Source organism: Indicator indicator, chromosome 4, assembly GCF_027791375.1.
Source record: "Indicator indicator isolate 239-I01 chromosome 4, UM_Iind_1.1, whole genome shotgun sequence".
NCBI classification, from domain to species: Eukaryota; Metazoa; Chordata; class Aves; order Piciformes; family Indicatoridae; genus Indicator; species Indicator indicator.
Genome location: NC_072013.1, coordinates 37,450,930 through 37,475,976, shown reverse-complemented (window position 1 = coordinate 37,475,976; position 25,047 = coordinate 37,450,930). Strand labels below are relative to the sequence as shown.

Here is a 25,047-nt window from a genome sequence, read left to right as displayed (position 1 = left end):
CTGCACAAATCAGTAGGTTCAAAGTTGCTGGATTCAATGCATTTCAGTGCAATACTGGGTACCCTGCTCCGTGAAAATGCAAATACAAGCCCTGCTTTCACAAACACTTCACTGCTATTGCTGCTTTGACCAAACAGCATCTGTGGGGGGGAGGAAAAAACAAAAAATCAACACCTAGTGATGCATAGAATACTTCCTGCAATGCCTTAACAGTAGGGGTGTTTGCCTCTAGGGTAGAGAAAAGGCAAAGAATTGCTAGCTCTGAGCTGACGAAGCGGCGCAGTTGGCTCTGGCAGTGAGGGGGTTGACTGACAGTCTGCAGTGCAGTGGAGTTAGCTGAGCTCCCTATATGGCTGTGGATTAGCTATATGCTAATACTGATAGGAGAAGAGCAGCCCTAGAGCGCAGCGAGCTGCCGGTGGAGACGATCGGAGAGTCGGCAGAGCTGACTCCTCAAGAGCCATGGCTGAAGGGGGTGAAGGAGGGGAAGATGAAATACAGTTCCTACGAACTGTGAGTATCTGCCTTTTTTTTTTTTGTTTGTTTTTTAATAGGTCGTGCAGGACAGGATTTTCTGTCTGCTGTCTATTCCTTTGCTGCCGTATTAAAAATGAAGTGTTATTGCCGTGCTGGGCTCTGCCGGGTGGGAGAATTGATGTAGCCAGTGGAAGAAAATAAAGCAGGAATATGAGCTTTAGCAGCATCAGCCAGTCTCAGCGTGTTCTTGAATCTGCCAGTTTGCTCTAGGGAGCCCCATTTCCGCTGTAATCCCCTGTGTTTGAAGCGTCCTCGTCAACTTTGTGCTTGGGTTTCTAAATGTAGCATGCCAAATATCTGACCTCTGAAACTTCTGTCTGGCTTAGATTTCACTGACATTAACAGAAGCTTTGCAAATAGGACAGCCTTAAAACGATGAATAAACCGAGCAAGCCCTTGATGACTTCTTCTGATAAACATGCACGCAGAAGCACACTCGTGTGTAGGGAATGCCAACAGATGTTGGAAGTCAGGGCTCAGCAAACGTTTGGAGCCTTTTCTCTGCTTAAAAGCGGGTTGTTTGGAAAGGAGAGAAGGATTTCTTTGGGCAGGGGTGCTAATTAGTGAAATAGCCTGCACTTGGTGTGATTTTATAGAGAGAGCTCTCACACCATTCTTTGCTAAGGCTTCACACAAACCTAATGCGACAACCAATTATGACTTTGAAGCAAGTTAGTTTTCACCCGTTCGTTTCTGGGGTGAGGATCAGCTGCTTTCCCTGTGTCATCTGCTGTCTTTCATTATTTTCACCCTGCATGACTGGGAGTGTGTTGTTGTGTAACTAGTATGAGAAACCTGCTACTGATGTGTGCGTTCCCTACTCTCCCCATGCTCTCTTTACGTCGCATTTAACACAAATAATGTTGCAGAAGCAGCCTCCTCTAGGGCCGATACAACTTTCAAAGGGTAAGCCTTTAAAATAAAACATTTGAAGTGCCCAAAGTAGGGAATTCCAAGGCCGATTTCTGGGAATTAAAGGTTGGAGAGTGGCGATGGCTGCTGCTGCTTATGTAAATTGTTTCGATGTGACGAAGTGCCAGCAGCACTTCTAAGCCTGGGAGAATTTCATGGGGGGAGGGAAATGGATAATCACAATGAAGGATCTTCTTCAACAGCTCCCCCCCCTTCCCATTACACTCTTTGGAGGTGTCTGTGTTACTCAGTTTAGTAGATTACTCAGCTTCTAGGTGCTTTTATCTGAGACCAGAGCTTTAAAATGAATGTCTTTCATCCTTTTACTTTCTAAGGTGTTGCTTAAACGGAACAGTCCTCCTCAGTGGTGGAGTAGCTTTACCTATTCATAGGCAGCCTGCGTGTGCTACATGAGATGGCAATTTCTGCTGCTCTGAACTGTTCTCATGCTAGTAGAACTCCATTGCACTTCCTTCTGATGAGTGAAATTAAGTGCAAAGCAAAGGTGAGGGCCAAAAATGGAAAAAGCAAAAGTGAGACTATGCAAAAGTGGTCCTTTCACCAAGTCTCAGGAAATCTTTTGCAGGGAAAAACATGGAGCAGATTTTCGTCTCGAAGCTTCTCCTTGCAGTGAACAATCACAGCAGTTGCTTCTGTCTCCTCTCCATTATAACTTTCTTCACCTTGGTGGAGAAGGGATCAGTTGTTTTCACACACAGAAGAAGGTGCTGGGTGCTACAGTGATGTAAGCCTTTAGTACTTACTACTTACAGCTTTCATTGTGGCCTAAACACTGTCCCTACAAAAATGAAGTAACGTAGCCGTTTAGAGCCCTTCCAGTACAATTGTTGTTTAGTCAGGATCCTCTCCAAGTCAAAATGTTTCCTGGGAATTTGAATTGCTAGTGAATGTTTCTCAGGCTTGTGTAGGTGAATCTGCTTTTGACATTGTTCATCTCCACATCCTTCTTTCTGAGTCTGTAGACAGAAATGTTCTAGGATGTTTTAGGCTTTCAGAGATAACTCTTTCTCAGTGAAGCACAAAACAAAATTAGGTCTCCTTTGGAGCTCTAATTGTCCTACGATATTTTCTGAGATGGCAAGCCTTTAATTTCACTAGACTTGCAAGAAATAATTCTTTGCTTTCTTAAAAGAAAACTTTCCCTTTGTGTCTCCTGGTTTTGTGTTGGGTAGGATGTCTCTTTTCTTCTGGATCTAAATGATAGCCTCGTTTTGTGCAATGTTTTTAGGCTTTCTGCTGCCATAGAGGGGCTGGAAGCTCACTAATGCATAAGTGCTACTTTTGTTTGCTTCTAGGGAGCAGCAAACTTGTGTCGATATTTATAAACTTCAATGGAAAGCTTCTTCTTGTCACTTTCTGTTCCGAGACATTCGTCATATTTGTTTAAACTGGCAGCAGTGGGAATGACAAAGACCTTAAGAACAGGTTCTAGAGAGCAGAGGACAGGACAAGAATGCTTCCATTGTCATCACTGTTGCAGACTCAGATCTTGGGCAAAGTCTTTATAAGCAATGATTGTATGTGAAGGAAGTGGCAGTGGCAGCGTAGTTTCCTGTCTTATTTTTTTCTGATTTAAGCTCAGCTTAATACAAGTAAATACACTCTTTTTTCTTTCTTACACTGCTCCCCTGCTCCTCTGCCTTTGCTATGAAGTCTTTGATGTTTTGTTTCTGTTACCAGGTTTCGAATTGTTTCTCTGGTTTTCTAGGTGGTAGCTTCCATCAGGATGTGAGGTGGATATTCAGTATATGAGTGCCTGCCTCTGTGTCATGTATGGAAGGGAGGAACACAGCACTTAAGTGTGGGAGGTGCCAAACTGCTATCTCTTACTTTCCTGCTCTTGTTTTGTTTTTCTTTAGGAGACTTTCACCTCTCATTTCTTTGTTATCCCTTTGTAAGGTATGAATCCATGAGAAATTAATGGAAGTGATGTTTCTGCAGCATCAGGTGAGAGCACAGGGTAACCCCTGCTGTTCTGCCCAAGGGACAGAAAAGGATCCCTGTTGCCCTTGGCAATGTGGTTGAGTGAGTGTAAAGTGTTCTTATTTCAGCCTTTCCTAGCTACTGGGACTTTACTCCTGTGACGAACTGAAAAGTGCCCTCCTTTGAGCAATTACTCCCATTCCTTTGTCATTGCTACTGCTGCCAAATTAATCAAATATGGGGTGATGCCTTGAAGCAGATCACTTTTGTCTTCCTCCATCAAAACACCTATGACTACGCTTGCTGACAGGGAGCATGATTGGAGAGGGAAGAAAAGTCACACCCCCACTGAAAGCACAGAGGCAGTTCACAGAATCACAGAATGTGAGGGGCTGGAAGGGACTTCAAAAGCACATCCAGCCCAAGCCCCCTGCCGGAACAGGGTCACCTGGAGCAGGTCACACAGGAACACAGCCAGGCAGGTTTTGAATATCTCCAGAGAGGGAGACTCCACAACCCCCCAGGCAGCTTGTTCCAGTGCTCTGTCACCCTCGCAGTGACAAAATGTTTCCTTCTGTTTCCATGGAACTTCCTATGCCTCAGTTTCCACCACTGCCCCTTGTGCTGGCATTGGGCATCACCCAGCACAGCCTGGCTCCACCCTGCGCGTCTTTATCAACATGAATGAGGTCTCCCCTTAGTCTCCTCCTCTCCAAGCTACAGAGCCCTCAGCTCTCTCAGCCTCTCCTCATAAACGTGCTTGTGCTGAAGAATGTCAAAGCTGTTTTGCCACCTTGGAGTCCAAATGATGATGGCATCATTAGTTAATAGGTGCATTGCTTTGCAATTTCCCCTGAAATTCATCATGTCTGTGCAAAGTGTTTTCACTTCTTGTAATACAAACAAACATTTTCTGTTTTGTTCTCCAGCTGGGCTCATCACACACCAGTCAGGAAAGCTTTGCCTTCTTTGCTATGGCCCTGAGCAGTGTGTGTGGATGTGTTTGGCATTCAAGTGTCTGTGCCTTGGTCTGTCCCTGACTCCTTCCCCAAATGCTTAGAAATTCTTCATTTCTCTGAGTGACAAAGGCCTCCACAATTGAGGGTCCCAGAGCACTGGAACAGGCTGCCCAGAGAGGTTGTGGAGTCTCTTTCTGTGGAGACTTTCCAGCCCCATCTGGATGTGTTCCTGTGTGACCTGTGCTGGATTCTCTGGTCCTCCTCTGGCGGGGGGTTGGACTCAATCATCTGCTGAGGTCCCTTCCAACCCCTAACATCCTCTGATCCTGTGATCCTGTGATTCTCTGACTCTCACTGGTTCCACAGCTTCTCTCAGTGACCTAGTTTTCTGTCACAGACCGAGTGTAGTTCTCTGTTATACTTTGTACTGGTGTCACAAAGACCTAGAATAGAATACTTGGATTTGAATTTTCCCCAAGATCTAGTCCATGTGCATGGATTGGCACAACGGGCTTGCAGTGTGGTTTTGATCATTTGTGTGTTAAATTGCTGCTCAGAATCAAGGTAGTTGGGTGGTTCATCCACATTTATGTGTGGTTCATCCACATTTATGTGTGGTTCATCCACATTTATGTGTGGTTGCACTTTGCTGTCTATATTCCTTGAAATTGAGCTCTTCAGCTGTTCAGATGGCCCAGGTGAGATGGGAAGTTATCTTAGTGTTACAATAGGAGTTGTCAGGTATCATATGAGTTAGATTTTTCTTTTTCAATAATTTTCACTGTTGCCAAGTACAAAAAGTGATTATCTCATGCTTTTTTAAAAGTTATTATTATTGTTTCAGGAGTTGTACTAAAGCAGTTCAGTCTACCCAGGCTTCGTGTGGCAGAAAATGAGTACTTGAGATGCTTTCAGTCCCTGTTGTTGTATCAAACCCATGTCCTCAGTGGTATATCCTAAGTGACATAACAAAGGATGTGTGAAGTGGAAACATTCAAATAATGAGTCCTTTATAGTCCAATTTAATAGTTGTGCTCCTAACTTCTTGGTGGTATTCTGTAGCACAGATCTCTGTGGCTTCTTCCAGTACAGTACAGAAAATCTGCTCCATAATGCTCACCCAGATAAATGCTTCCAAACAAACATATTGGACAAATTTCAGGCAGTAATGGAAGATATTTCCAGGGAGAAGTTTTTAGCAGTGGTTAACTAAAACCCGGGAAAATATGGAAATTGATCTGAGTTGTGTATGAGATTACATAAAGGTGATAGAGAAATTTAAATACAGCCCAAGGTGCAAAAGGCTGAAGAGTGCCTTGTGAGATGAAATCAGTGGAATTTTCCTAGAGCCCCTTTTTAAGGGAACTGGCACAGGTTCTGCATGCTTCTTGAACAGCTGAATGTGTTCCATGGGATTATTTTCAAATTAATTAGGACATTTTGTCTCTTGTCACCGAATTGTGCTGCAATTCACGATCAAGTAGTGTTGTAGGTTAAGGGAAATCAGGAGTTAATTGGTGTAGCAGCAAAGAAAAGGCCTCCAGAGGCTGGAGAGTCCCAGGGGGACTGGCAGTTTGTCCCAGGATACTGTAATCTGTTATTCTGTTCTGCTTTCCTGTATCTATTTAAGCCACTTCTCCCTCTCTCTTCTCTCTGCCTTGGGACTCCTGCATGCTATTATCTTTGTGGGTTGTGGGGGAGAGGTTTTTCTCCTGGCCTTAGCTGGCAGAGAATTTTCAGCTACGCCACCAGGTCTGCAGTAGGCCTGGGGCTAGTCAGGGGGGGAAATTTGTCCTGCTCCTGGGCCTGAGGCTGAGTGGTGGTTTCTGGAAGGCTCTGGAAGGTTTTGGCCCAGGTGAAGAACTGAGCCTAATTTGTGAACGTATTTCCTTCAGCCTGAATGCCTTTTGGAAATAGAATAATTGTATACAGAACTTCCATTTAAACTTCTACTCCACCCGGGAGCACTTTTATTTTACTCCTTGGGAAGGGGTAAAATATCTTTTCTGTCCTTTTGCCTGGGGCAGCTCGTGGCTCAAAACCAGGACAAGTAGTTGTCCACTAGTCAGTCAACTCCCTTTAGGCAGAGAGTAAAAAGAAAGGAAGAGCAATGTTCTGTATTCTGTTCTATGAGCCTGGGAGCTGGTGTGGATTAGGAGTTCCAGTGAGGTAGGAACATAATGCTTATGTCTCTGTGTCTATTGATCTATTTATTTTGGTGGCCCTGAGGGGGTCACCAAACCTGAACGTTTCTGTGATCTCTGTGCACTGAATCTCCACCTTCTGATCCTATTGCCACCATTTTAAACAATTGTACAGCAGTCCATACTTCCAAGTCTTCTAAGAGGAACAAAAATTGTATAACAACCCAACCAAACCAAAATCCTACCAGCTCTCTTCCATTCCATAAAAATAAATTAATAAAGAAAAAAGTCTTTCAAATTAATTTCTTTCTGCTTCTCAAACTTCAGGTTATCACCAGTCTAGCCACTCTCTTTGCTTTATTAGCCTTCAGTTTCTACCATGGAAATCTTACTTAGTTATATGAATTTTTCCTGAGTTCAGTTTCTTAGACCCTGTGGTATCCTTCTCTATAAATAATGTTGCTCTCTTTATTTGTACCACTTTTATTGCCTGCAGGTGCTCTCAGCTTTGGGCATAGGCTTGCCCAGTTTGTCACCAGAGGCAAAAGATTCAGCTCATGCTTGTTCTTTGTCTGGGTCTCCTTCCCTGCTGAAGGTCTGGGTAACATAAGACAGATTTGCAATCTCCAGGAGTATGCTGTCAGTGTTTATTTCTGATGAGACAGAAATAAGATCTTCTGAGGCTAATTCTAAACCCTTTTCCAGACAGACTTTTAAGAAAATGCTCTGCCCTGCTATTAAGACAACAGTCCTGGCTCCAGACTCTGTGATGTGTCTGATTTTTAACTCTGGCCACGCTGGAGTAGTGGCTTGGTGTCTGTGTCAGAGTTGTTCAATTCATTTGTAACAACGGAGCCTTTGGAGTGCAATCATCTGACCTCAGTGGGTGTTTCAGGCTCCTGATGAGGAAGAGTTCTGTGGGAAAACTGCACCATGTTTACCTGCAAAGGGAAATGCTGAAGCAATTTGGTATGTTTGATACAATGAAAAGTGTTTGAGGTTTATTTAATGGTTGGGATTTCGTAGCTGCCTTGGGAAGAGAGGTAAGTGATCCAGCCAGGACTGCATTGTCATTTCATAGAACGTCAAATGATTTGTTGTGGTATACTTTGGGTCTTTCTCATTCTTTGAGACAGGATCTTGAGTTCTCTTCCCAGCTTGGGGTGCAAACACAGAATGAGTGGAATGTTCATGCTGCCAAACCTTGCAATTAAAATCAGAGGAAGGCAAAAGGAGGCTATGAGGTGGCTGTGAGATGATATCCAGCGTGTTGTTAAGTAGTGATTTTTACACTATAGTTACAGAAACAATTAGAAAGTAGATTTGCTGGTGCGTGAGGGCAAAATAAAACTACCCTGCAGCATTTGCTAGGTGATGGTTTATTGAAAGAATGTATCAGGTAAAGGGGAAACAGAGGAGAAAGGACAAAATGAGCTTTGGCAGGTATAACAGCGAGGCAAGGAAGACTTGCAGCATGATTAGTCAGAGATGAAGGCTCATTTCTCTTTCTGAAATTGAAGGTGGTTGAGTTAGGGGCACACCTCTGCAGGGCTTGTCTACAGGCTGCTGTTGGAGATGGCACCTTCAAGGGTCTGTTTCTCTGATACCTTCCTTATCATGGATCTAGAGATTGGACTGAATACCCAGTGCCTACTGTGAGGAGTAATGGTCAGAGCAGCATTGCACAGCACTGCATGGTGCAGTAATGGTCAGAGCAGCATTGCACAGCACTGCATGGTGCAGTAATGGTCAGAGCAGCATTGCACAGCACTGCACGGTGCAGTAATGGTCAGAGCAGCATTGCACAGCACTGCATGGTGCAGTAATGGTCAGAGCAGCATTGCACAGCACTGCATGGTGCAGTAATGATCAGAGCAGCATTGCACAGCACTGCATGATGCAGTAATGGTCAGAGCAGCATTGCACAGCACTGCATGGTGCAGTAATGGTCAGAGCAGCATTGCACAGCACTGCATGGTGCAGTAATGATCAGAGCAGCATTGCACAGCACTGCATGATGCAGTAATGGTCAGAGCAGCATTGCACAGCACTGCATGGTGCAGTAATGATCAGAGCAGCATTGTACAGCACTGCATGGTGCAGTAATGGTCAGAGCTGCGTTGTACAGGATTGCATGGTGCAGTAGTGTACAGAGCTGCATTGTACCATATTGCATGGTGCAGTAAAGGTCAGAGATGCATTGTACAGGATTGCATGGTGCAGTAGTGTACAGAGCTGCACTGCACAGCATTGCATGGTGTATGATGTGCAATGCTAGTACCTGTATGGATGACAAATGTATCTATCCCTATGTCATAGGATGTACCTGTATGGCATATGGAGTTCACAGGCTCACAGCATGTTAGGGGTTGGGAGGGACCTCTGGAAATCTTCTAGTCCAACCCCCCTGCCAGAGCAGGACCATCTACTTAAGAGTGTCCAAGGGCGGGCTGCAAGGATGCTGAAGGGACTGGAGTGCTGCCTGGTGAGGAGAGGCTGAGAGCCGTGGGGCTGGTTAGTGTGGAGAGGAGCAGCCTGGGAGGGGATCTGATCAATATCTATGAATATCTGAGGGGTGGGAGTCAGGAAGGAAGGGACAGGGACAGGCTCTGCTCAGCTGCACCCTGGGATAGGACAAGGGGCAATGGATGGAAACTCCAGCACAGGAAGTTCCACCTCAACATGAGGATGAACTTCTTTACTGTAAGGGTCCTGGAGCACTGGAACAGGCTGCCCAGAGAGGTTGTGGAGTCTCCTTCTCTGGAGCCTTTCCAGCCCTGTCTGGATGTGTTCCTGTGTGACCTGTGCTGGATTCTATGAGTTGCACTTTCACAAACTTCTTCGTGTTGGCCAATCTACACCAACTACACAAAGCACCATTGCTCTACATGAGCTCAGGCATCATGCTTTACTACTGTGCCTTTAAACAGTTAATTTAAAAACAAGAAATGCTGTTTCAGACAGGAATCAGTGCATGTGTTACAGTATTGTCAGTGCAGAGTGCTGCATGATGGCATTTAGTCATGAGCAATTTAACTCCTAGGATAGAGCTAACTAACTCCTTGCCAGTTTCTTTTCCTTTCCTGATTTGTCAGCTGGGGGTTTGTGGCTTTTTATTTGATTTTTTGTGTGTGTGTGTTTGAGTTTTTTGGTGGGGGAGGGTATTGGTGTCAATGCAGGTCTAAAATAACAGCAAATCTGCTAGAATCAAGCAAACTTTTCAATGTCACCTTAGAATGTTAGTGAGTTTAAAGCCTTTTGGATGGATTTGGGAGCATGCATTAATCCTAAATCAATGCTGCAGGCATACATTTCCTGATTTCCCCTGAGCCCCACTGGTGGCTGTTGTGAGGATTTGTTTTCTGCTCCAGCTCTGCTTTTTTTGTAACTGAAGGTGGATTAATATCTTCAGCAATAAACAGGGAGTTTGCTACTGGACTTGCCACATTTTAATAGAATGCAGCAAGTGGACTGCCTGATCTCTGTGCCTTGTTTCTAATCCTCTGCCATGCTGACTGGGTATGATTCATGTTAAAATCCAGCTGTGACTGTTCCTTCTTTCTCAGTTCCCATGGCAGTGGTGTGACCACACAGCTGAGTGCTGCCAGATGCATTCGATACAGATTCCAAGAAATTAAAGCAGAGTTGAGGGAAGGGAGGAGAAGAAAAAATAAATTCAGCATGGAGTTATTTAGAATATGTTGAATTCAATTGCAGGGCACTAATTTCAAGTCACCTGTTTCTTGACTTTGTCCCTGAAACAAGCATTTCCCCAAGCAGATAATAACAGTGCAGAAACATAGCCACACAGCTCTAGAGACAGTAAAATTATCATCTCAATTTAAAAAGCCAAACCAAACACTCTTTAAAAGATTCAGAAAGAAAACATGAGGTATTAATGTATGCCACCATTGATTGTTTTGGGTTCCTTCTCCAAAGTAGAAATTTAAATTTAACATTCTCAATATGGGAAGGACATGGAGCTGGTGGAGCAGGTCCAGAGGAGGGCCACAAAGATGACCAGGGGGTTGGAACACCTCTGCTACCAGGACAAGCTGAGGGAACTGGGGGTGTTCAGCCTGGAGAAGAGAAGGCTCTAGGGGGACATAATAGCATCCTGGCAGTACCTGAAGGGCTACAAGAAGGCTGCAGAGGGACTGTTCCTAAAGGCCTGCAGGGACAGGATGAGGGACAATGGCTTGAAATGAGAGCAGAGCAGATTGAGATTGGGTGTGAGGAACAAGTTCTGCACCACGAGGCTGCTGGAACACTGCAACAGGTTGCCCAGGGAGGTGGTTGAGGCTCCTTCCCTGGAGCTATTCAAGGTGAGGCTGGACAAGGCTGTGAGCAACCTGATTTAGTGGAGGATGTCCCTGCTGAGTGCGGGGGGTTGGACTGGATGACCTTTGGAGGTCCCTTCCAACCCAGACCATTCTATGATTCCGTCTTTAGTGTCATTAAAAAGTCACCAGACCATTCCTTATGTCTGTGACTTAGCAGGGTGGAGTGCTTTTGGTGCTGGAAGATTGGAATTGTGTACCAGGCATTACAAGTGTGTGTTGTTCTAGCAGCAGAGGACATTTTCCTCTGGAATATTTACTATGCCTAACTTTTAGCAAACTGGTTTTCTGGAAATCACAGTAATGTTCTGAAGCACAACTGGCAAATATGTGCCATCCTCAGTAGTTCAGGATGAGGACATGCATAGGCAGTATAAAACCCTACAGGAAAATGGTTATTCTTATTGACTGGTTTGCTCCCCCACCCCTCTCCTGGATCTGCTTTTGGTAGCATCTCTCTTGCAGCATGATGCATAGCTGTCAGCCATTGCACACCTCCTGTGAGTCAATTCTCAGCCTTAACAGATGTGGTTCAGCTGTAAATAGGAGCTGATGGCCAGTTTGGTGATGAGGTCACCTCTCCTTCCCAGTTCCTTCTCCTGGCAGATCATGTCTATGGTAATGAGTGGCAGCTTCAGTTGGTAGAAGCAATGGCAGCGATGAGAGTGACTTCAGGTGAAAGATTCAGTAGTGACTTCAGGTGAAAGATTCAGTAGTGACATCAGGTGAAAGATTCAGTAGTGACTTCAGGTGAAAGATTCAGTAGTGACTTCAGGTGAAAGATTCAGTAGTGACTTCAGGTGAAAGATTCAGTAGTGACATCAGGTGAAAGATTCAGTAGTGACATCAGGTGAAAGATTCAGTAGTGACTTCAGGTGAAAGATTCAGTAGTGACATCAGGTGAAAGATTCAGTAGTGACTTCAGGTGAAAGATTCAGTAGTGACTTCAGGTGAAAGATTCAGTAGTGACTTCAGGTGAAAGATTCAGTAGTGACATCAGGTGAAAGATTCAGTAGTGACTTCAGGTGAAAGATTCAGTAGTGACTTCAGGTGAAAGATTCAGTAGTGACTTCAGGTGAAAGATTCAGTAGTGACATCAGGTGAAAGATTCAGTAGTGACTTCAGGTGAAAGATTCAGTAGTGACATCAGGTGAAAGATTCAGTAGTGACATCAGGTGAAAGATTCAGTAGTGACTTCAGGTGAAAGATTCAGTAGTGACATCAGGTGAAAGATTCAGTAGTGACATCAGGTGAAAGATTCAGTAGTGACTTCAGGTGAAAGATTCAATTGTGACATCAGGTGAAAGATTCAATTGTAACATCAGGTGAAAGATTCAGTAGTGACATCAGGTGAAAGATTCAATTGTGACATCAGGTGAAAGATTCAATTGTGACATCAGGTGAAAGATTCAGTAGTGACATCAGGTGAAAGATTCAGTAGTGACATCAGGTGAAAGATTCAGTAGTGACATCAGGTGAAAGATTCAGTAGTGACTTCAGGTGAAAGATTCAGTAGTGACTTCAGGTGAAAGATTCAGTAGTGACATCAGGTGAAAGATTCAATTGTGACATCAGGTGAAAGATTCAGTAGTGACTTCAGGTGAAAGATTCAATTGTGACATCAGGTGAAAGATTCAATTGTAACATCAGGTGAAAGATTCAGTAGTGACATCAGGTGAAAGATTCAATTGTGACATCAGGTGAAAGATTCAATTGTGACATCAGGTGAAAGATTCAGTAGTGACATCAGGTGAAAGATTCAGTAGTGACATCAGGTGAAAGATTCAGTAGTGACATCAGGTGAAAGATTCAGTAGTGACTTCAGGTGAAAGATTCAGTAGTGACTTCAGGTGAAAGATTCAGTAGTGACATCAGGTGAAAGATTCAGTAGTGACTTCAGGTGAAAGATTCAGTAGTGACTTCAGGTGAAAGATTCAGTAGTGACTTCAGGTGAAAGATTCAATTGTGACATCAGGTGAAAGATTCAATTGTAACATCAGGTGAAAGATTCAGTAGTGACATCAGGTGAAAGATTCAATTGTGACATCAGGTGAAAGATTCAATTGTGACATCAGGTGAAAGATTCAGTAGTGACATCAGGTGAAAGATTCAGTAGTGACATCAGGTGAAAGATTCAGTAGTGACATCAGGTGAAAGATTCAGTAGTGACTTCAGGTGAAAGATTCAGTAGTGACTTCAGGTGAAAGATTCAGTAGTGACATCAGGTGAAAGATTCAATTGTGACATCAGGTGAAAGATTCAATTGTGACATCAGGTGAAAGATTCAATTGTAACATCAGGTGAAAGATTCAGTAGTGACATCAGGTGAAAGATTCAGTAGTGACTTCAGGTGAAAGATTCAGTAGTGACATCAGGTGAAAGATTCAGTAGTGACATCAGGTGAAAGATTCAGTAGTGACTTCAGGTGAAAGATTCAGTAGTGACTTCAGGTGAAAGATTCAGTAGTGACATCAGGTGAAAGATTCAATTGTGACATCAGGTGAAAGATTCAATTGTGACATCAGGTGAAAGATTCAATTGTGACATCAGGTGAAAGATTCAATTGTAACATCAGGTGAAAGATTCAGTAGTGACATCAGGTGAAAGATTCAGTAGTGACTTCAGGTGAAAGATTCAGTAGTGACTTCAGGTGAAAGATTCAGTAGTGACTTCAGGTGAAAGATTCAGTAGTGACTTCAGGTGAAAGATTCAGTAGTGACATCAGGTGAAAGATTCAGTAGTGACTTCAGGTGAAAGATTCAATTGTAACATCAGGTGAAAGATTCAGTAGTGACATCAGGTGAAAGATTCAGTAGTGACTTCAGGTGAAAGATTCAATTGTAACATCAGGTGAAAGATTCAGTAGTGACATCAGGTGAAAGATTCAGTAGTGACTTCAGGTGAAAGATTCAGTAGTGACTTCAGGTGAAAGATTCAGTAGTGACATCAGGTGAAAGATTCAGTAGTGACTTCAGGTGAAAGATTCAGTAGTGACTTCAGGTGAAAGATTCAATTGTGACATCAGGTGAAAGATTCAGTAGTGACATCAGGTGAAAGATTCAGTAGTGACATCAGGTGAAAGATTCAGTAGTGACTTCAGGTGAAAGATTCAGTAGTGACATCAGGTGAAAGATTCAGTAGTGACATCAGGTGAAAGATTCAGTAGTGACTTCAGGTGAAAGATTCAGTAGTGACTTCAGGTGAAAGATTCAGTAGTGACTTCAGGTGAAAGATTCAGTAGTGACTTCAGGTGAAAGATTCAGTAGTGACATCAGGTGAAAGATTCAGTAGTGACATCAGGTGAAAGATTCAGTAGTGACTTCAGGTGAAAGATTCAGTAGTGACTTCAGGTGAAAGATTCAGTAGTGACATCAGGTGAAAGATTCAGTAGTGACGTCAGGTGAAAGATTCAGTAGTGACGTCAGGTGAAAGATTCAGTAGTGACTTCAGGTGAAAGATTCAGTAGTGACATCAGGTGAAAGATTCAGTAGTGACTTCAGGTGAAAGATTCAGTAGTGACTTCAGGTGAAAGATTCAGTAGTGACTTCAGGTGAAAGATTCAGTAGTGACTTCAGGTGAAAGATTCAGTAGTGACATCAGGTGAAAGATTCAGTAGTGACATCAGGTGAAAGATTCAGTAGTAACTTCAGATTTGTTGCTTCTGCTGGGCTCTTGTCCAAGTCAGCAAATGCTAGTTCCTTGGTCAGACAAGTAGTCAGCACACGTCTGAGCTTTCTTTAGCTCACAGCAAACTTCTCTGTCAACCTTTTAGCACTTCAGTTACTCCAACACTTGATCAGGTTCTCCTAATACCTTGTACCAGAAAACCAACTTCCCTTGACCCACTTGCCACAGCCTGAGTTCTTTCCAATAAGGGTGTGATGCAAAAGACCTGCAACTTACATAAAAACCTTTACAAATTATTTGTGCAAACAACACAGCTTCAACTCAGAGCCCTTCAGCAGCTGTTTAGCAGCAGATGCAGAATTTCAAACACCAAAGACTGAACATGCTTTCAAATTGCATCAAGAGTGCCATGTACAAAAGGGAGCCCGAGGATCATCGAGCTTAGAGCATATCCTAAAGTGCCTCAGATGATTCACTAAAATGCTTAGGGCTAAATGACTTCCATCTCCCAAGACTCCCTCTGAAGTTCACTGCTTCATTTTCTGTCTATGGAAAATGCCCAGAGGACCCATACACCTGGTACAGAGTCAAGATATTTAATGTCAGTAGTCTATAGAATTCAGAAGCTGTTTGATCATGTATAGAAATGTCCATAGTCAGTGCCTAGTCAATTGACATTTTGATTTAAAAAACCCCAAAACTGAATTCCCCCAAACCTGTCAGTATTAGAGGTCAGCATAATCTTCTTCTCAAGTGCATACTCATTTCTGTTGCATTTTCCAGAAGATCCAAATGAATGGACTTTGTACTTTCGGTGTAGCCACAGCTGGGAAATGATGAGGAACTCAGCCTTCATTATCTTAATTTATTTTAATTGCTTTATTGCCATGCCTGGAAATAGTTCATAGGTTCATAGAATGGCTCAGGTTGGAAGGGACCTCAGAGCTCATCTGCTCCAACCTCCCCACCATGCCCAGGGACACCTCTCAGCTAGACTCAGCTGCTCAAGGCCTCATCCAGCCTGGCCTTCAACACCCCCAGGGAGGAGGCAGCCACAGCCTCCCTGGGCAGCCTGTGCCAGAGTCTCAGCACCCTCCTACTGAAGAACTTCTTCCTCAGCTCCACTCTAACCCTGCTCTGCCTCAGCTTCAAACCATTCCCCCTTGGCCTGTCTCTAGACACCCTGATGAGAAGTCCCTCTGCAGCCTTCCTGCAGGATCCCTTCAGCTATTGGCAGGCAGCTCTGAGGTCCCCTCAGAGCCTTCTCTTCTCCAGGCTGCTCTAATTTGTCTGGTGTAAAGGAAGTTACAGGGAGTGGCTGATGGTGACCAGCAGCACTTTTGATGGAAATGTGGTCTCCAAGCTTTCAAAAGTGTCAAGAGCTTTCTCTGCTTCTTCAGGTGACCCTTACTTTTACCCTAAGTCTGTTCTGGGAGTGGGTAAAGTGGTTACACACTGGAACCCTGAGTAGTGCCTCAATACTCACGCTCCACATCTGGATTCTATTGAGTAAGTATTCTCCCTGGAAGCAGTGAGGATTGATGCTGATAACAGTAAGTGGCACTTCAGCCTTGTTCAACTGAAATCCAGCACTTTTAGTGAGCCTTCTGCTCTGGCAGCCCCTCAACAAGATTCTCTCAGTCAGTAGCATTCTGGTTCCCAGGTCCTGGCAATGACAGTTACTCATCTTTGGGGGCATCCAGGATTTGTTTATTCTGTGTCTTGTGATTTTTACTCAGGATGTCTACAACCTTTTCAATGTTGTTTCCATAAAATGGAAATAACGCAAAATTTCACCCCACCCCCCCAGATCTCTCCACACTGCATCTCTTATTGTGTAAGGTTATATGGATGGAGGCTATTTAGGTTCAAGGATTATCCTTGAATTTGTGATTTATCAAACTCAGAACAGCTTTTTTCCCACTTTTTTTCTTTATCTCACCAAAGGTATTGATGTGTTGGGTCTTTTTGTTTGTTTAATAATGGTACTGATGTATTTCTTATGCTGTTTAAATCCTTTTAATATTTTTATTTTTATAAAGAGGGGGGAAGATTTGGTTGGTTTGTATACACATAATAAAATACACTATAAAACCACACAAAAACCCCCTCAGTAATAGAAGTGTGTTAATGGAAACTTCCGTTTTAGAAGAGAAGAAAAACTCAGCAGCTATTATAGGACATTTTTTCCACCTTAATGGTTTTGAAACAAAGATTCTGTGTGGCATTGCACAAACAAACTTACTGAGCAAAGTTGGTTTCATAGAAGTAAACACCGTGGTGTTACTGGAGCAGAGTACAGGCTGTGGGGTTGTATTCTTCACTGGTGATGTGAACATTCACAGGATCAGAGGATGTTAGGGTGTGGAAGGGGCCTCCAAAGACCATTGAGTCCAACCCCCTGCCAGAGCAGGACCAGAGAATCCAGCACAGGTCACACAGGAACACATCCAGATGGGGCTGGAAAGGCTCCAGAGAAGGAGACTCCACAACCTCTCTGGGCAGCCTGTTCCAGTGCTCTGGGACCCTCCCAGTCAAGAAGTTCCTCCTCATGTTGAGGTGGAACCTCCTGTGCTGGAGTTTCTCTCCATTGTCCCTTGTCCTATCCCAGGGTGTAATGGAGCAGAGCCTGTCCCTGTCCCTTCCTTCCTGACCCCCAGCCCTCAGCTATTGATAGACATTGATCTGATCCCTCTCAGCCTTCTCCTCTCCACACTAAGCAGCCCTAGGGCTCTCAGCCTCTCCTCCCCAGGCAATACTCCAGTCCCTTCAGCATCCTTGTATCTCTCCATTAGACATTCTCCCATTGTCACTTCACTTTAATGGGTGAAATAGTAAGAACTTAATTTCTCAGCCTGGCTTGGTGGAGAACTTCTTTGCTTTGCTCATACAAATCAGACTGAGGGTCAGAGTTGTGGCAGGCACTTGTTTTGCACCCCCATCTCCTTCTTGCACCATATTTAGTATGCTCATGTGGTTGTCAATGTTAATAGCTGCAGAGGGCAGCTTCTGAACTAGCTAGACATAAAGAAAGGGTGATTTCTGAAAGCTCTTGGTATGCTCTTGGGGAGGGAGTTTTTAGGCTATCAGGTAGGGACAGGACTGGGGGGAATGGAATAAAGCTGGAAGTGGGGAGATTCAGGCTGGATGTGAGGAAGAAGTTCTTCCCCATGAGAGTGGTGAGAGCCTGGAATGGGTTGCCCAGGGAGGTGGTTGAGGCCCCATCCCTGGAGGTGTTTGCAGCCAGGCTGGATGAGGCTCTGGCCAGCCTGATGTAGTGTGAGGTGTCCCTGCCCATGGCAGGGGGTTGGAACTGGATGATCCTTGTGGTGCCTCCCAACCCTGACTGATTCTATGATTCTATGATAAAGCCATTCCTTGTAAGCCTTGCTTGAACAGCCAGACTATTCTTCCAGCATGCAGAATACTTTCTAAGCTCTAAGTTGTTAGCTGAGTTCCCTTAAGGAGTTAAAAAGCAGATTATCACTTGCATTTACACTTTCCACTGCTGAAAATATATTGACAAGGTTAAATAATTCACCTTATTAAGGAAGGGGATTTTACCAGAAGAGAAAATGTTTTTCTTGCTCAGTTTTGCTTTGAAATGCCACAGTTTGATGAGTCATTGTGGATGGCCTAGCTGCAGATAAGTTCCAGAAGCTGTCGTTGATGACCTTTTCCTGATAACCAGAGGATAGTTCCTATTTCCTGTCATACCACACCATGAGCAGTAAGCTCTGAAGTTGCCCCCACTGGTTCTTTGTTACTGGAACAAACACCACCTTTGGAGAGAAGCTGGAGCAGAAGCTGTTCTTGCTGTGAATGGCTTGCCAATCCAGTAAGCTTGGTGGAAGATTCTCGACTCATTCTGAGCATGTAAGTTTTATTTCATGGCAGAAGTTTGGTTTTGTTAGAAAGACTTAATCTATTTTTATTAGCCAGGCTCTTCCCAAGTCAGCTTCTCTCAAGGTTGACCTTAGGCTTAAATAACATCATTGCCTAAATAAGGGCCTGCAGATGAGGCTCCACTTGCCTGTCAGAGTGGCACTACGACCTTTCTTAGCCTTGCCATCACCAAGACCATTTAGAATCATAACTCACAGCATTCTAAAAGCTGAAGTGCATTCACCACAGCTTTACAAATGGGGGACAAAAACCTTAAAGAAAAAAAAAAAAAAAGAAACCAACCAAATGATGTCCCAAAGTGGTGATATTCTGTATAGCTAATCTGTGATGTAAAATGGAATGTTTCTAGTGCTGGTTAGGAAACGAAAGGCTTCATTTCCTAGCTCCATCCTCTCTTCCTGCAATCTAACCTTATCCTGACCCATTTGCTGCTTTTGTCTTTCACATCTGTATTTCTTGTTTGTTGGTTTGTTTATCTGAAACACCAGGCAGGGATAACAGGAGTCACTGATAATGTGGACTGATGGCAGATTGTCCTGACCTCTGGGTACTTTCAGTCAACGTTAGCTAATGATATTGAACCTCCTGATTTCTGTCCACCCCTTAAACCTCCAGCACCCACAGTTGTGGGGAAGTGCCCTGTCAGCTACCTGTGTGATTTAGCTATCTGCAAACACCAGATTCAGGCACTAACTGCTGTGTGCTCTGCTTTCTCTCCCTATCATTCCTTGCAGCAAGTGCAGTTGGTACAACAGAAGCCATCTGAATGACTGTGCCTCTCAAGTGCAGCTGCAGAGAACAGAGGCAAAGCTGTGGTTATTATCTCCTGAAGAGTAGCTATATTGTATGGCCATGGCAAAAGTAGGGAGCTTGGAGCAGAGCTGAGTGCCCAGCAGATCATGGCACTGGCCAGGAGCTGTTTTCTTTGGTGGCTGAGTTGCTGTCTCAAGGGTAACTTGTCTCTCATTTTTTTCAAGCAGAGATTCACCTGCTTGGTCAGGGTTTGTGGCACAGCCAACCTTTCTTTTGTTCCATGAAGTGGTAGTGGGTTCTGTACTTTTTCATACCAACCAAATGCAGGATTAGTGGTTTGACTGCAGGGTCACAGGATCAGAGGATGTCAGGGATTGGAAGGGACCTTTGGAGATGATTGAGTCCAACCCCCCTGCCAGAGCAGGACCAGAGAATCCAGCACAGGTCACACAGGAACACATCCAGACAGAGCTGGAAAGTCTCCACAGAAGGAGACTCCACAACCTCTCTGGGCAGCCTGTTCCAGTGCTCTGGGACCCTCCCAGTCAAGAAGTTCCTCCTCCTGTTGAGGTGGAACCTCCTGTGCTGCAGTTTCCATCCATTGGCCCTTGTCCTATCCCAGGGTGCAGCTGAGCAGAGCCTGTCCCTGTCCCTTCCTTCTTGACCCCCAGCCCTCAGCTATTGATAGACAGGGGGGGAGGAGAACCTCCCTGGCTCTGCTGGACACACTCCTCTGAATGCCCCCCAAGACCCCATTGGCCTTCTTGCCCCCAGGGCACATTGCTGTGCCATGCAGAACTTGTAGGGTGACTGCACACTCATCCTGTAAACACTTTGGGAGGGGTGCAGGAGGTGAAGAGTTCCAGTGTCTGCAGAAATGTTCCCTTTGACAATGTTGGGCAATGTGCTGCTGTCCTAAAATAGTGAGCTGAAGCCGTGGCAGCACCTGCTTCTTCCCAGGCTGTTTCTTCTCCTGTTACAACCTTCTATGTGTGGAGCCACTGCACTTCACTCTGGTCACTTTCTGTCCAGGACATGCATAGTTTGCATGGTTCCTGTGACTGCTGGCTATGCTTGCACCACTGCCTGCAGGCCTTGACTTGATTTATTTGCAGCTTAGGCTAATGTTGAAGTGGAACAACCAGTGGACTTCTCAGTCCAGTGGTCTGATGATGGCCAAACTTCAGAGACTTCCCTTAAACCATTTCAGGTGAATCATGAATGAAATGGGTTTTAGAGCAGGAGTGGGTTCTATCTGCAGGGGAATTCCATCTGTGGGAGATGGTGGAGGATTCCCCAACCAAAACAAGCAAACAAGAAGCCCAAAATTGCATATTTTGTGCATTTAGAACTAATACCACAAATCTATCAGAGGTGAAAATGTGCTTGAGAGAAGGGATGGAAGCTAAAGGAGGGATGAGTTGTAAAATAGTTCACTGTGCAGCTCAGAAGGCAAATCGTGTCCTAGGCTGCAGCCAGAGGATTGTGGGCAGGGGGCAAGAGAGGGGATTCTGCCCCTTGGCTCTGCTCTGCTCAGACCTCACCTCCAATCCTGCCTCCAGTTCTGCTGTCCCCAGCAGGAGAAGGACACAGAGCTGCTGGAGAGAGCACAGAGGAGGCCACAAAGATGATCCCAGGGCTGGAGCAGCTCTGCTGTGAGGACAGGCTGAGGGAGCTGGGGGTATTCAGCCTGGAGAAGAGAAGGCTCCAGGAGGACCTCAGAGCTGCCTGCCAATAGCTGAAGGGATCCTGCAGGAAGGCTGCAGAGGGACTTCTCATCAGGGTGTCTAGAGACAGGCCAAGGGGGAATGGTTTGAAGCTGAGGCAGAGCAGGGTTAGAGTGGAGCTGAGGAAGAAGTTCTTCAGTAGGAGGGTGCTGAGACTCTGGCACAGGCTGCCCAGTGAGGCTGTGGCTGCCTCCTCCCTGGGGGTGTTTAAGGCCAGGTTGGGTGAGACCTTGAGCAGCTGAGTCTGGTTGTGAGGTGTCCCTGCCCATGGCAGGGAGGTTGGAGCTCTGAGGTCCCTTCCAACCTAAGCCCTTCTATGATTTAATGTGGTAAGAAAGAGAAGGGAAAAGGCTCCAGAGCACTTATCCCACCAAGATGGATTATGATTTTTTTTTTAATATTACAAGAAGGACAGTAATGCTGGAATGAGAGAAAAAAGAAAGGCTGTATGGGGCTAGGCTTGACTAGGGAGACAAAGAACTTTATAGTCAGTCACTGTGGATGTGCATTAACAGTGAATATTCATGAGGAGGATTGGAAGCAGAGAGGCTGAAGCACAAGTTCCTGTGTATCCCCCCTTTGGTTCTTCCTGAGGCTATGAAAACCAGAGTGAGAACAGCTCTCCTCCTGTCTGGTAATGCCTGAGGTCATAAAAGCCTGAAGAAATGATTAGGGCGTGCAGGCTTTGTAATAATTTTCACATGCATGGCTTGCCAAAAGTGGGAGTCTACAAAGGAGTTTGCTTGCCCTTGATGGAGAATTACCAATAAGGAGATATTGCCTGTGAAAAGGAAAAGCTTCAAAGGGGAATCCTCATTGGAAGATGAGCAAGGCCACATCTTCCTGAATACAGAAGGAATGTAACAAGTGGATGAAGACATTTTGCAGAGAATACTGAAATTCTCCTGTCACTCCTCCTCAAAGTTCTTCCTGGGTTCTCTTTCAGGCTTCTTAATTCCCTGAGACTTTGTAGTCTTTCTGTTTGACTCTTCTGGAATAAGTCAGCTGAGTTTGGTCAGCGTAGCTTTGTGCAGCCTTCTTTCATATGACTGGATCTTTGGTTGCCTCACAAGTTTGTCATCTCTTATTTATACTCCTGCTGAGTGAGTATCCCTTAAATGTAGGTGACAGCCACCTCATGGACAGTGACATACTTTCCTCCTTCCTTGTCCGGGAAAGAGGACAAGGGCTTAACTTTCATAGCAAGGCCATATTGGTGTATTTTAAAGAGTACAAATTCAACATAGAGGCCAAGCTAAAAAGAGACAGCTCTGCTTTTAACTCTTTTCTGAAGGCTGCAAAGTCTCTTGGTTGTGAGGCAAAAGGGAAAGCACACAACCTGCATGCAGATAGCTAAACTGATTCCCCAGGGTGGGCTCCTCTGTGCTGAATGGGAACAGTTCCTGGCCTGTTTGGTACCCCAGGTCATGCTGAGGTGTTGCCTGGCCAGGTGGTGGTAGGTACACAGCAGTGTGTTTTCCCTGTTCATGCTGAGTTACTTGAGTCTGGTGTCAGTGCAGTCTCTGTAAGTGCCAAGCAGTTACTGGTCTATATATTGACATTAAAGAGGACTTCATGCTGCTTTTTGATACCCTTAAGGGTGTTCTTTTTTTTTTTTTCTCTTTTCTGGTGGTTATATTTCTGCTGGGTATCACATTTTAGCTTATAGGAAATGTAATTTTACTTGAGTAAGAAGTAATTCCAGGAATATCCATTCTCCTTATAGCATCAAAGGGATGAATCATAGAATCATTTGGGTTGGAAAAGAGTCCAACTGTTAATCTAACACTGCCAAGTCCACCACTACACCATATCCCTTTTAGATACCTCCAGGGATGGTGACTCAACCTCTTCCCTGGCCAGCCTGTTCCAGTGCCTCACAACCCTTTCATAGAATCATAGAATCATAGAATCATAGAATCAGTCAGGGTTGGAAGGGACCACAAGGCTCATCCAGTTCCAACCCCCCTGCCATGGGCAGGGACACCTCACACTACATCAGGCTGGCCAGAGCCTCATCCAGCCTGGCCTTAAACACCTCCAGGGATGGGGCCTCAACCATCTCCCTGGACTGGACAACCCATTCCAGGCTCTCACCACCCTCATGGTGAAGAACTTCTTCCTCACGTCCAGTTTGAATCTCCCCACTTCCAGCTTTATTCCATTCCCCCAGTCCTGTCCCTACCTGATAGCCTAAAAACTCCCTCCGCAGGTTTCTTGGAGCCCCCTTCAGATACTGGAAGGCCACAAGAAGGTCAGAGCCTTGTGACTGCTGGTAAACACAAAGCAGTGCAGGGTGGGGAAAAAGCTTCTCTGTGTTAAATCCTGACCTCATTATCCCCTCTGCCTGCTACCCCGGACACTAGGTGAGGCACTAGCAGTAGCTAGTTTTAAAAAGGAGTCTCAGCTGTTGGCTAGGGACAGAAAGCAACAGAGTGAGTGGGCACCTTGCTTCAACAAGGATACCAGACTCCTGTGAGATGGGGAAGGAAAGCCTCCCACCCCATGGCAGAGAAGCCAGGCTGCCATGCTCCCAGCCCTGCACGACGTCTGGGGGTTCATCAGACACCACTTCCAGAGCTGCTATTGGTTACTAGGTTGTGGAATCAGTCTGGTGTCCAGGGAGGTACCAGGGCTATAGGGAACTCCTGGATGACAGTTGTAGTGCTGGTGTGACCACTGGAGGCAGCTAAGGCAATGTGACTGGTACCAGGAAATGCTGCTTGTCCTCACCCCCTCTTGTTTCAGGCACTGCCCTGACATGGTGATTTGCATAGCAAGAGGATGAGCATTGAATCCAACCCACACTGCTAGTCACAGCTCAGAGTTTCCCTTCCAGGCAAAGCTCCTTGTAGACAATGCAAGCCATAGCACTCATTTTCCTCTCTGTGTGTGAGGATGACTACCTGGTGGGCACCAAGCCGTGAACCATGTTGAAGCCTGTGGCAGTGGAAGGTGCTTCTCTCTGGCCTTGTCCTCCAACATTGTCTCTGAAACCTTGTCCGTGGTGTTTCTGGAGTGTGCTCCATGGTGACATTGCAGACACAGGGGTGAACCAGGACCTGCTGCTGCAGTGATGCCTGCAGGGGCTGCAGACACAGGGGTGAACCAGGACCTGCTGCTGCAGTGATGCCTGCAGGGGCTGCAGACACAGGGGTGAACCAGGACCTGCTGCTGCAGTGATGCCTGCAGGGGCTGCAGACACAGGGGTGAACCAGGACCCGCTGCTGCAGTGATGCCTGCAGGGGCTGCAGACACAGGGGTGAACCTGGACCTGCTGCTGCAGTGATGCCTGCAGGGGCTGCAGACACAGGGGTGAACCAGGACCTGCTGCTGCAGTGATGCCTGCAGGGGCTGCAGACACAGGGGTGAACCAGGACCTGCTGCTGCAGTGATGCCTGCAGGGGCTGCAGACACAGGGGTGAACCAGGACCTGCTGCTGCAGTGATGCCTGCAGGGGCTGCACACACAGGTAATGCAGTCACAGTCCTGCCAGCCTCCCTTCTCCATGGCTGCCCTCAGCCTTTGCTTAATCACACTCCAGATGACACTGGATCCTGTACCTACACCCTGCTGATGGCTGCTCTGACTAGAAATAGCTTTGGGATTCCTCTGCAGCAGCTTTTTTTTCCTGTTACTTAGCCCTAGGTATAAACTTCCCAAGGTAGGCACCAACTGTTCTTCTGAGAGCACAGACAGGAGAAAGCTGAGACACAGGCTGGCTATGTGATGAAGTCACAAATACTCTGCCACTGCTGTATCTACTGCTGACTTGGAGGAGTGAAAGGTGCCCCCCAGGGCTGAGGAGAGGAGGAGAGCCTGTCCTGACTCCTCACTGGCTTAACACAAGGCCAACTGCTTTTCCTTTGTGCTTCACCTTGTCTGTAAGTGATGCGGGTACCAAGGAGCACCTCTGTGAGGGTCTGAGTAGTGGAAAACAGTTTGGGCTTTTTGATGCTTTCCATGGACTTGTGCAAAGCATTTGACACTGTCCTGCAGGGTAACTTTGTCCCTAACTTAGAGCGTTGTGGATCTGATTGATGGACCACTTGGTGGATAAGGAGTTGACTGGATGGTTGTGCTCAAAAGAGTTGTGGCCCCCAGTCTGATGTGCGAGAGGAGACCAGAGGCAAGTGGTGGTCCACAAGGGTCAGTATTGAGACTGGCACTGTTGAACATCTTTCATTGGTGACATGCA

The 25,047-nt window shown here is 45.5% G+C and overlaps 1 protein-coding gene across 1 annotated transcript in view; it reads left to right on the top strand.

The window, feature by feature from the left end:
• The first annotated feature begins 462 nt into the window (after positions 1–462).
• Positions 463–25,047, top strand: part of RYR3 (ryanodine receptor 3) — a 249,302-nt gene continuing 224,717 nt past the window's right edge. Inside the window, exon 1 of the mRNA XM_054400698.1 lies at positions 463–513. Coding sequence (XP_054256673.1) covers positions 463–513 — 51 coding nt within the window. The remainder of the gene's footprint in view (positions 514–25,047) is intronic.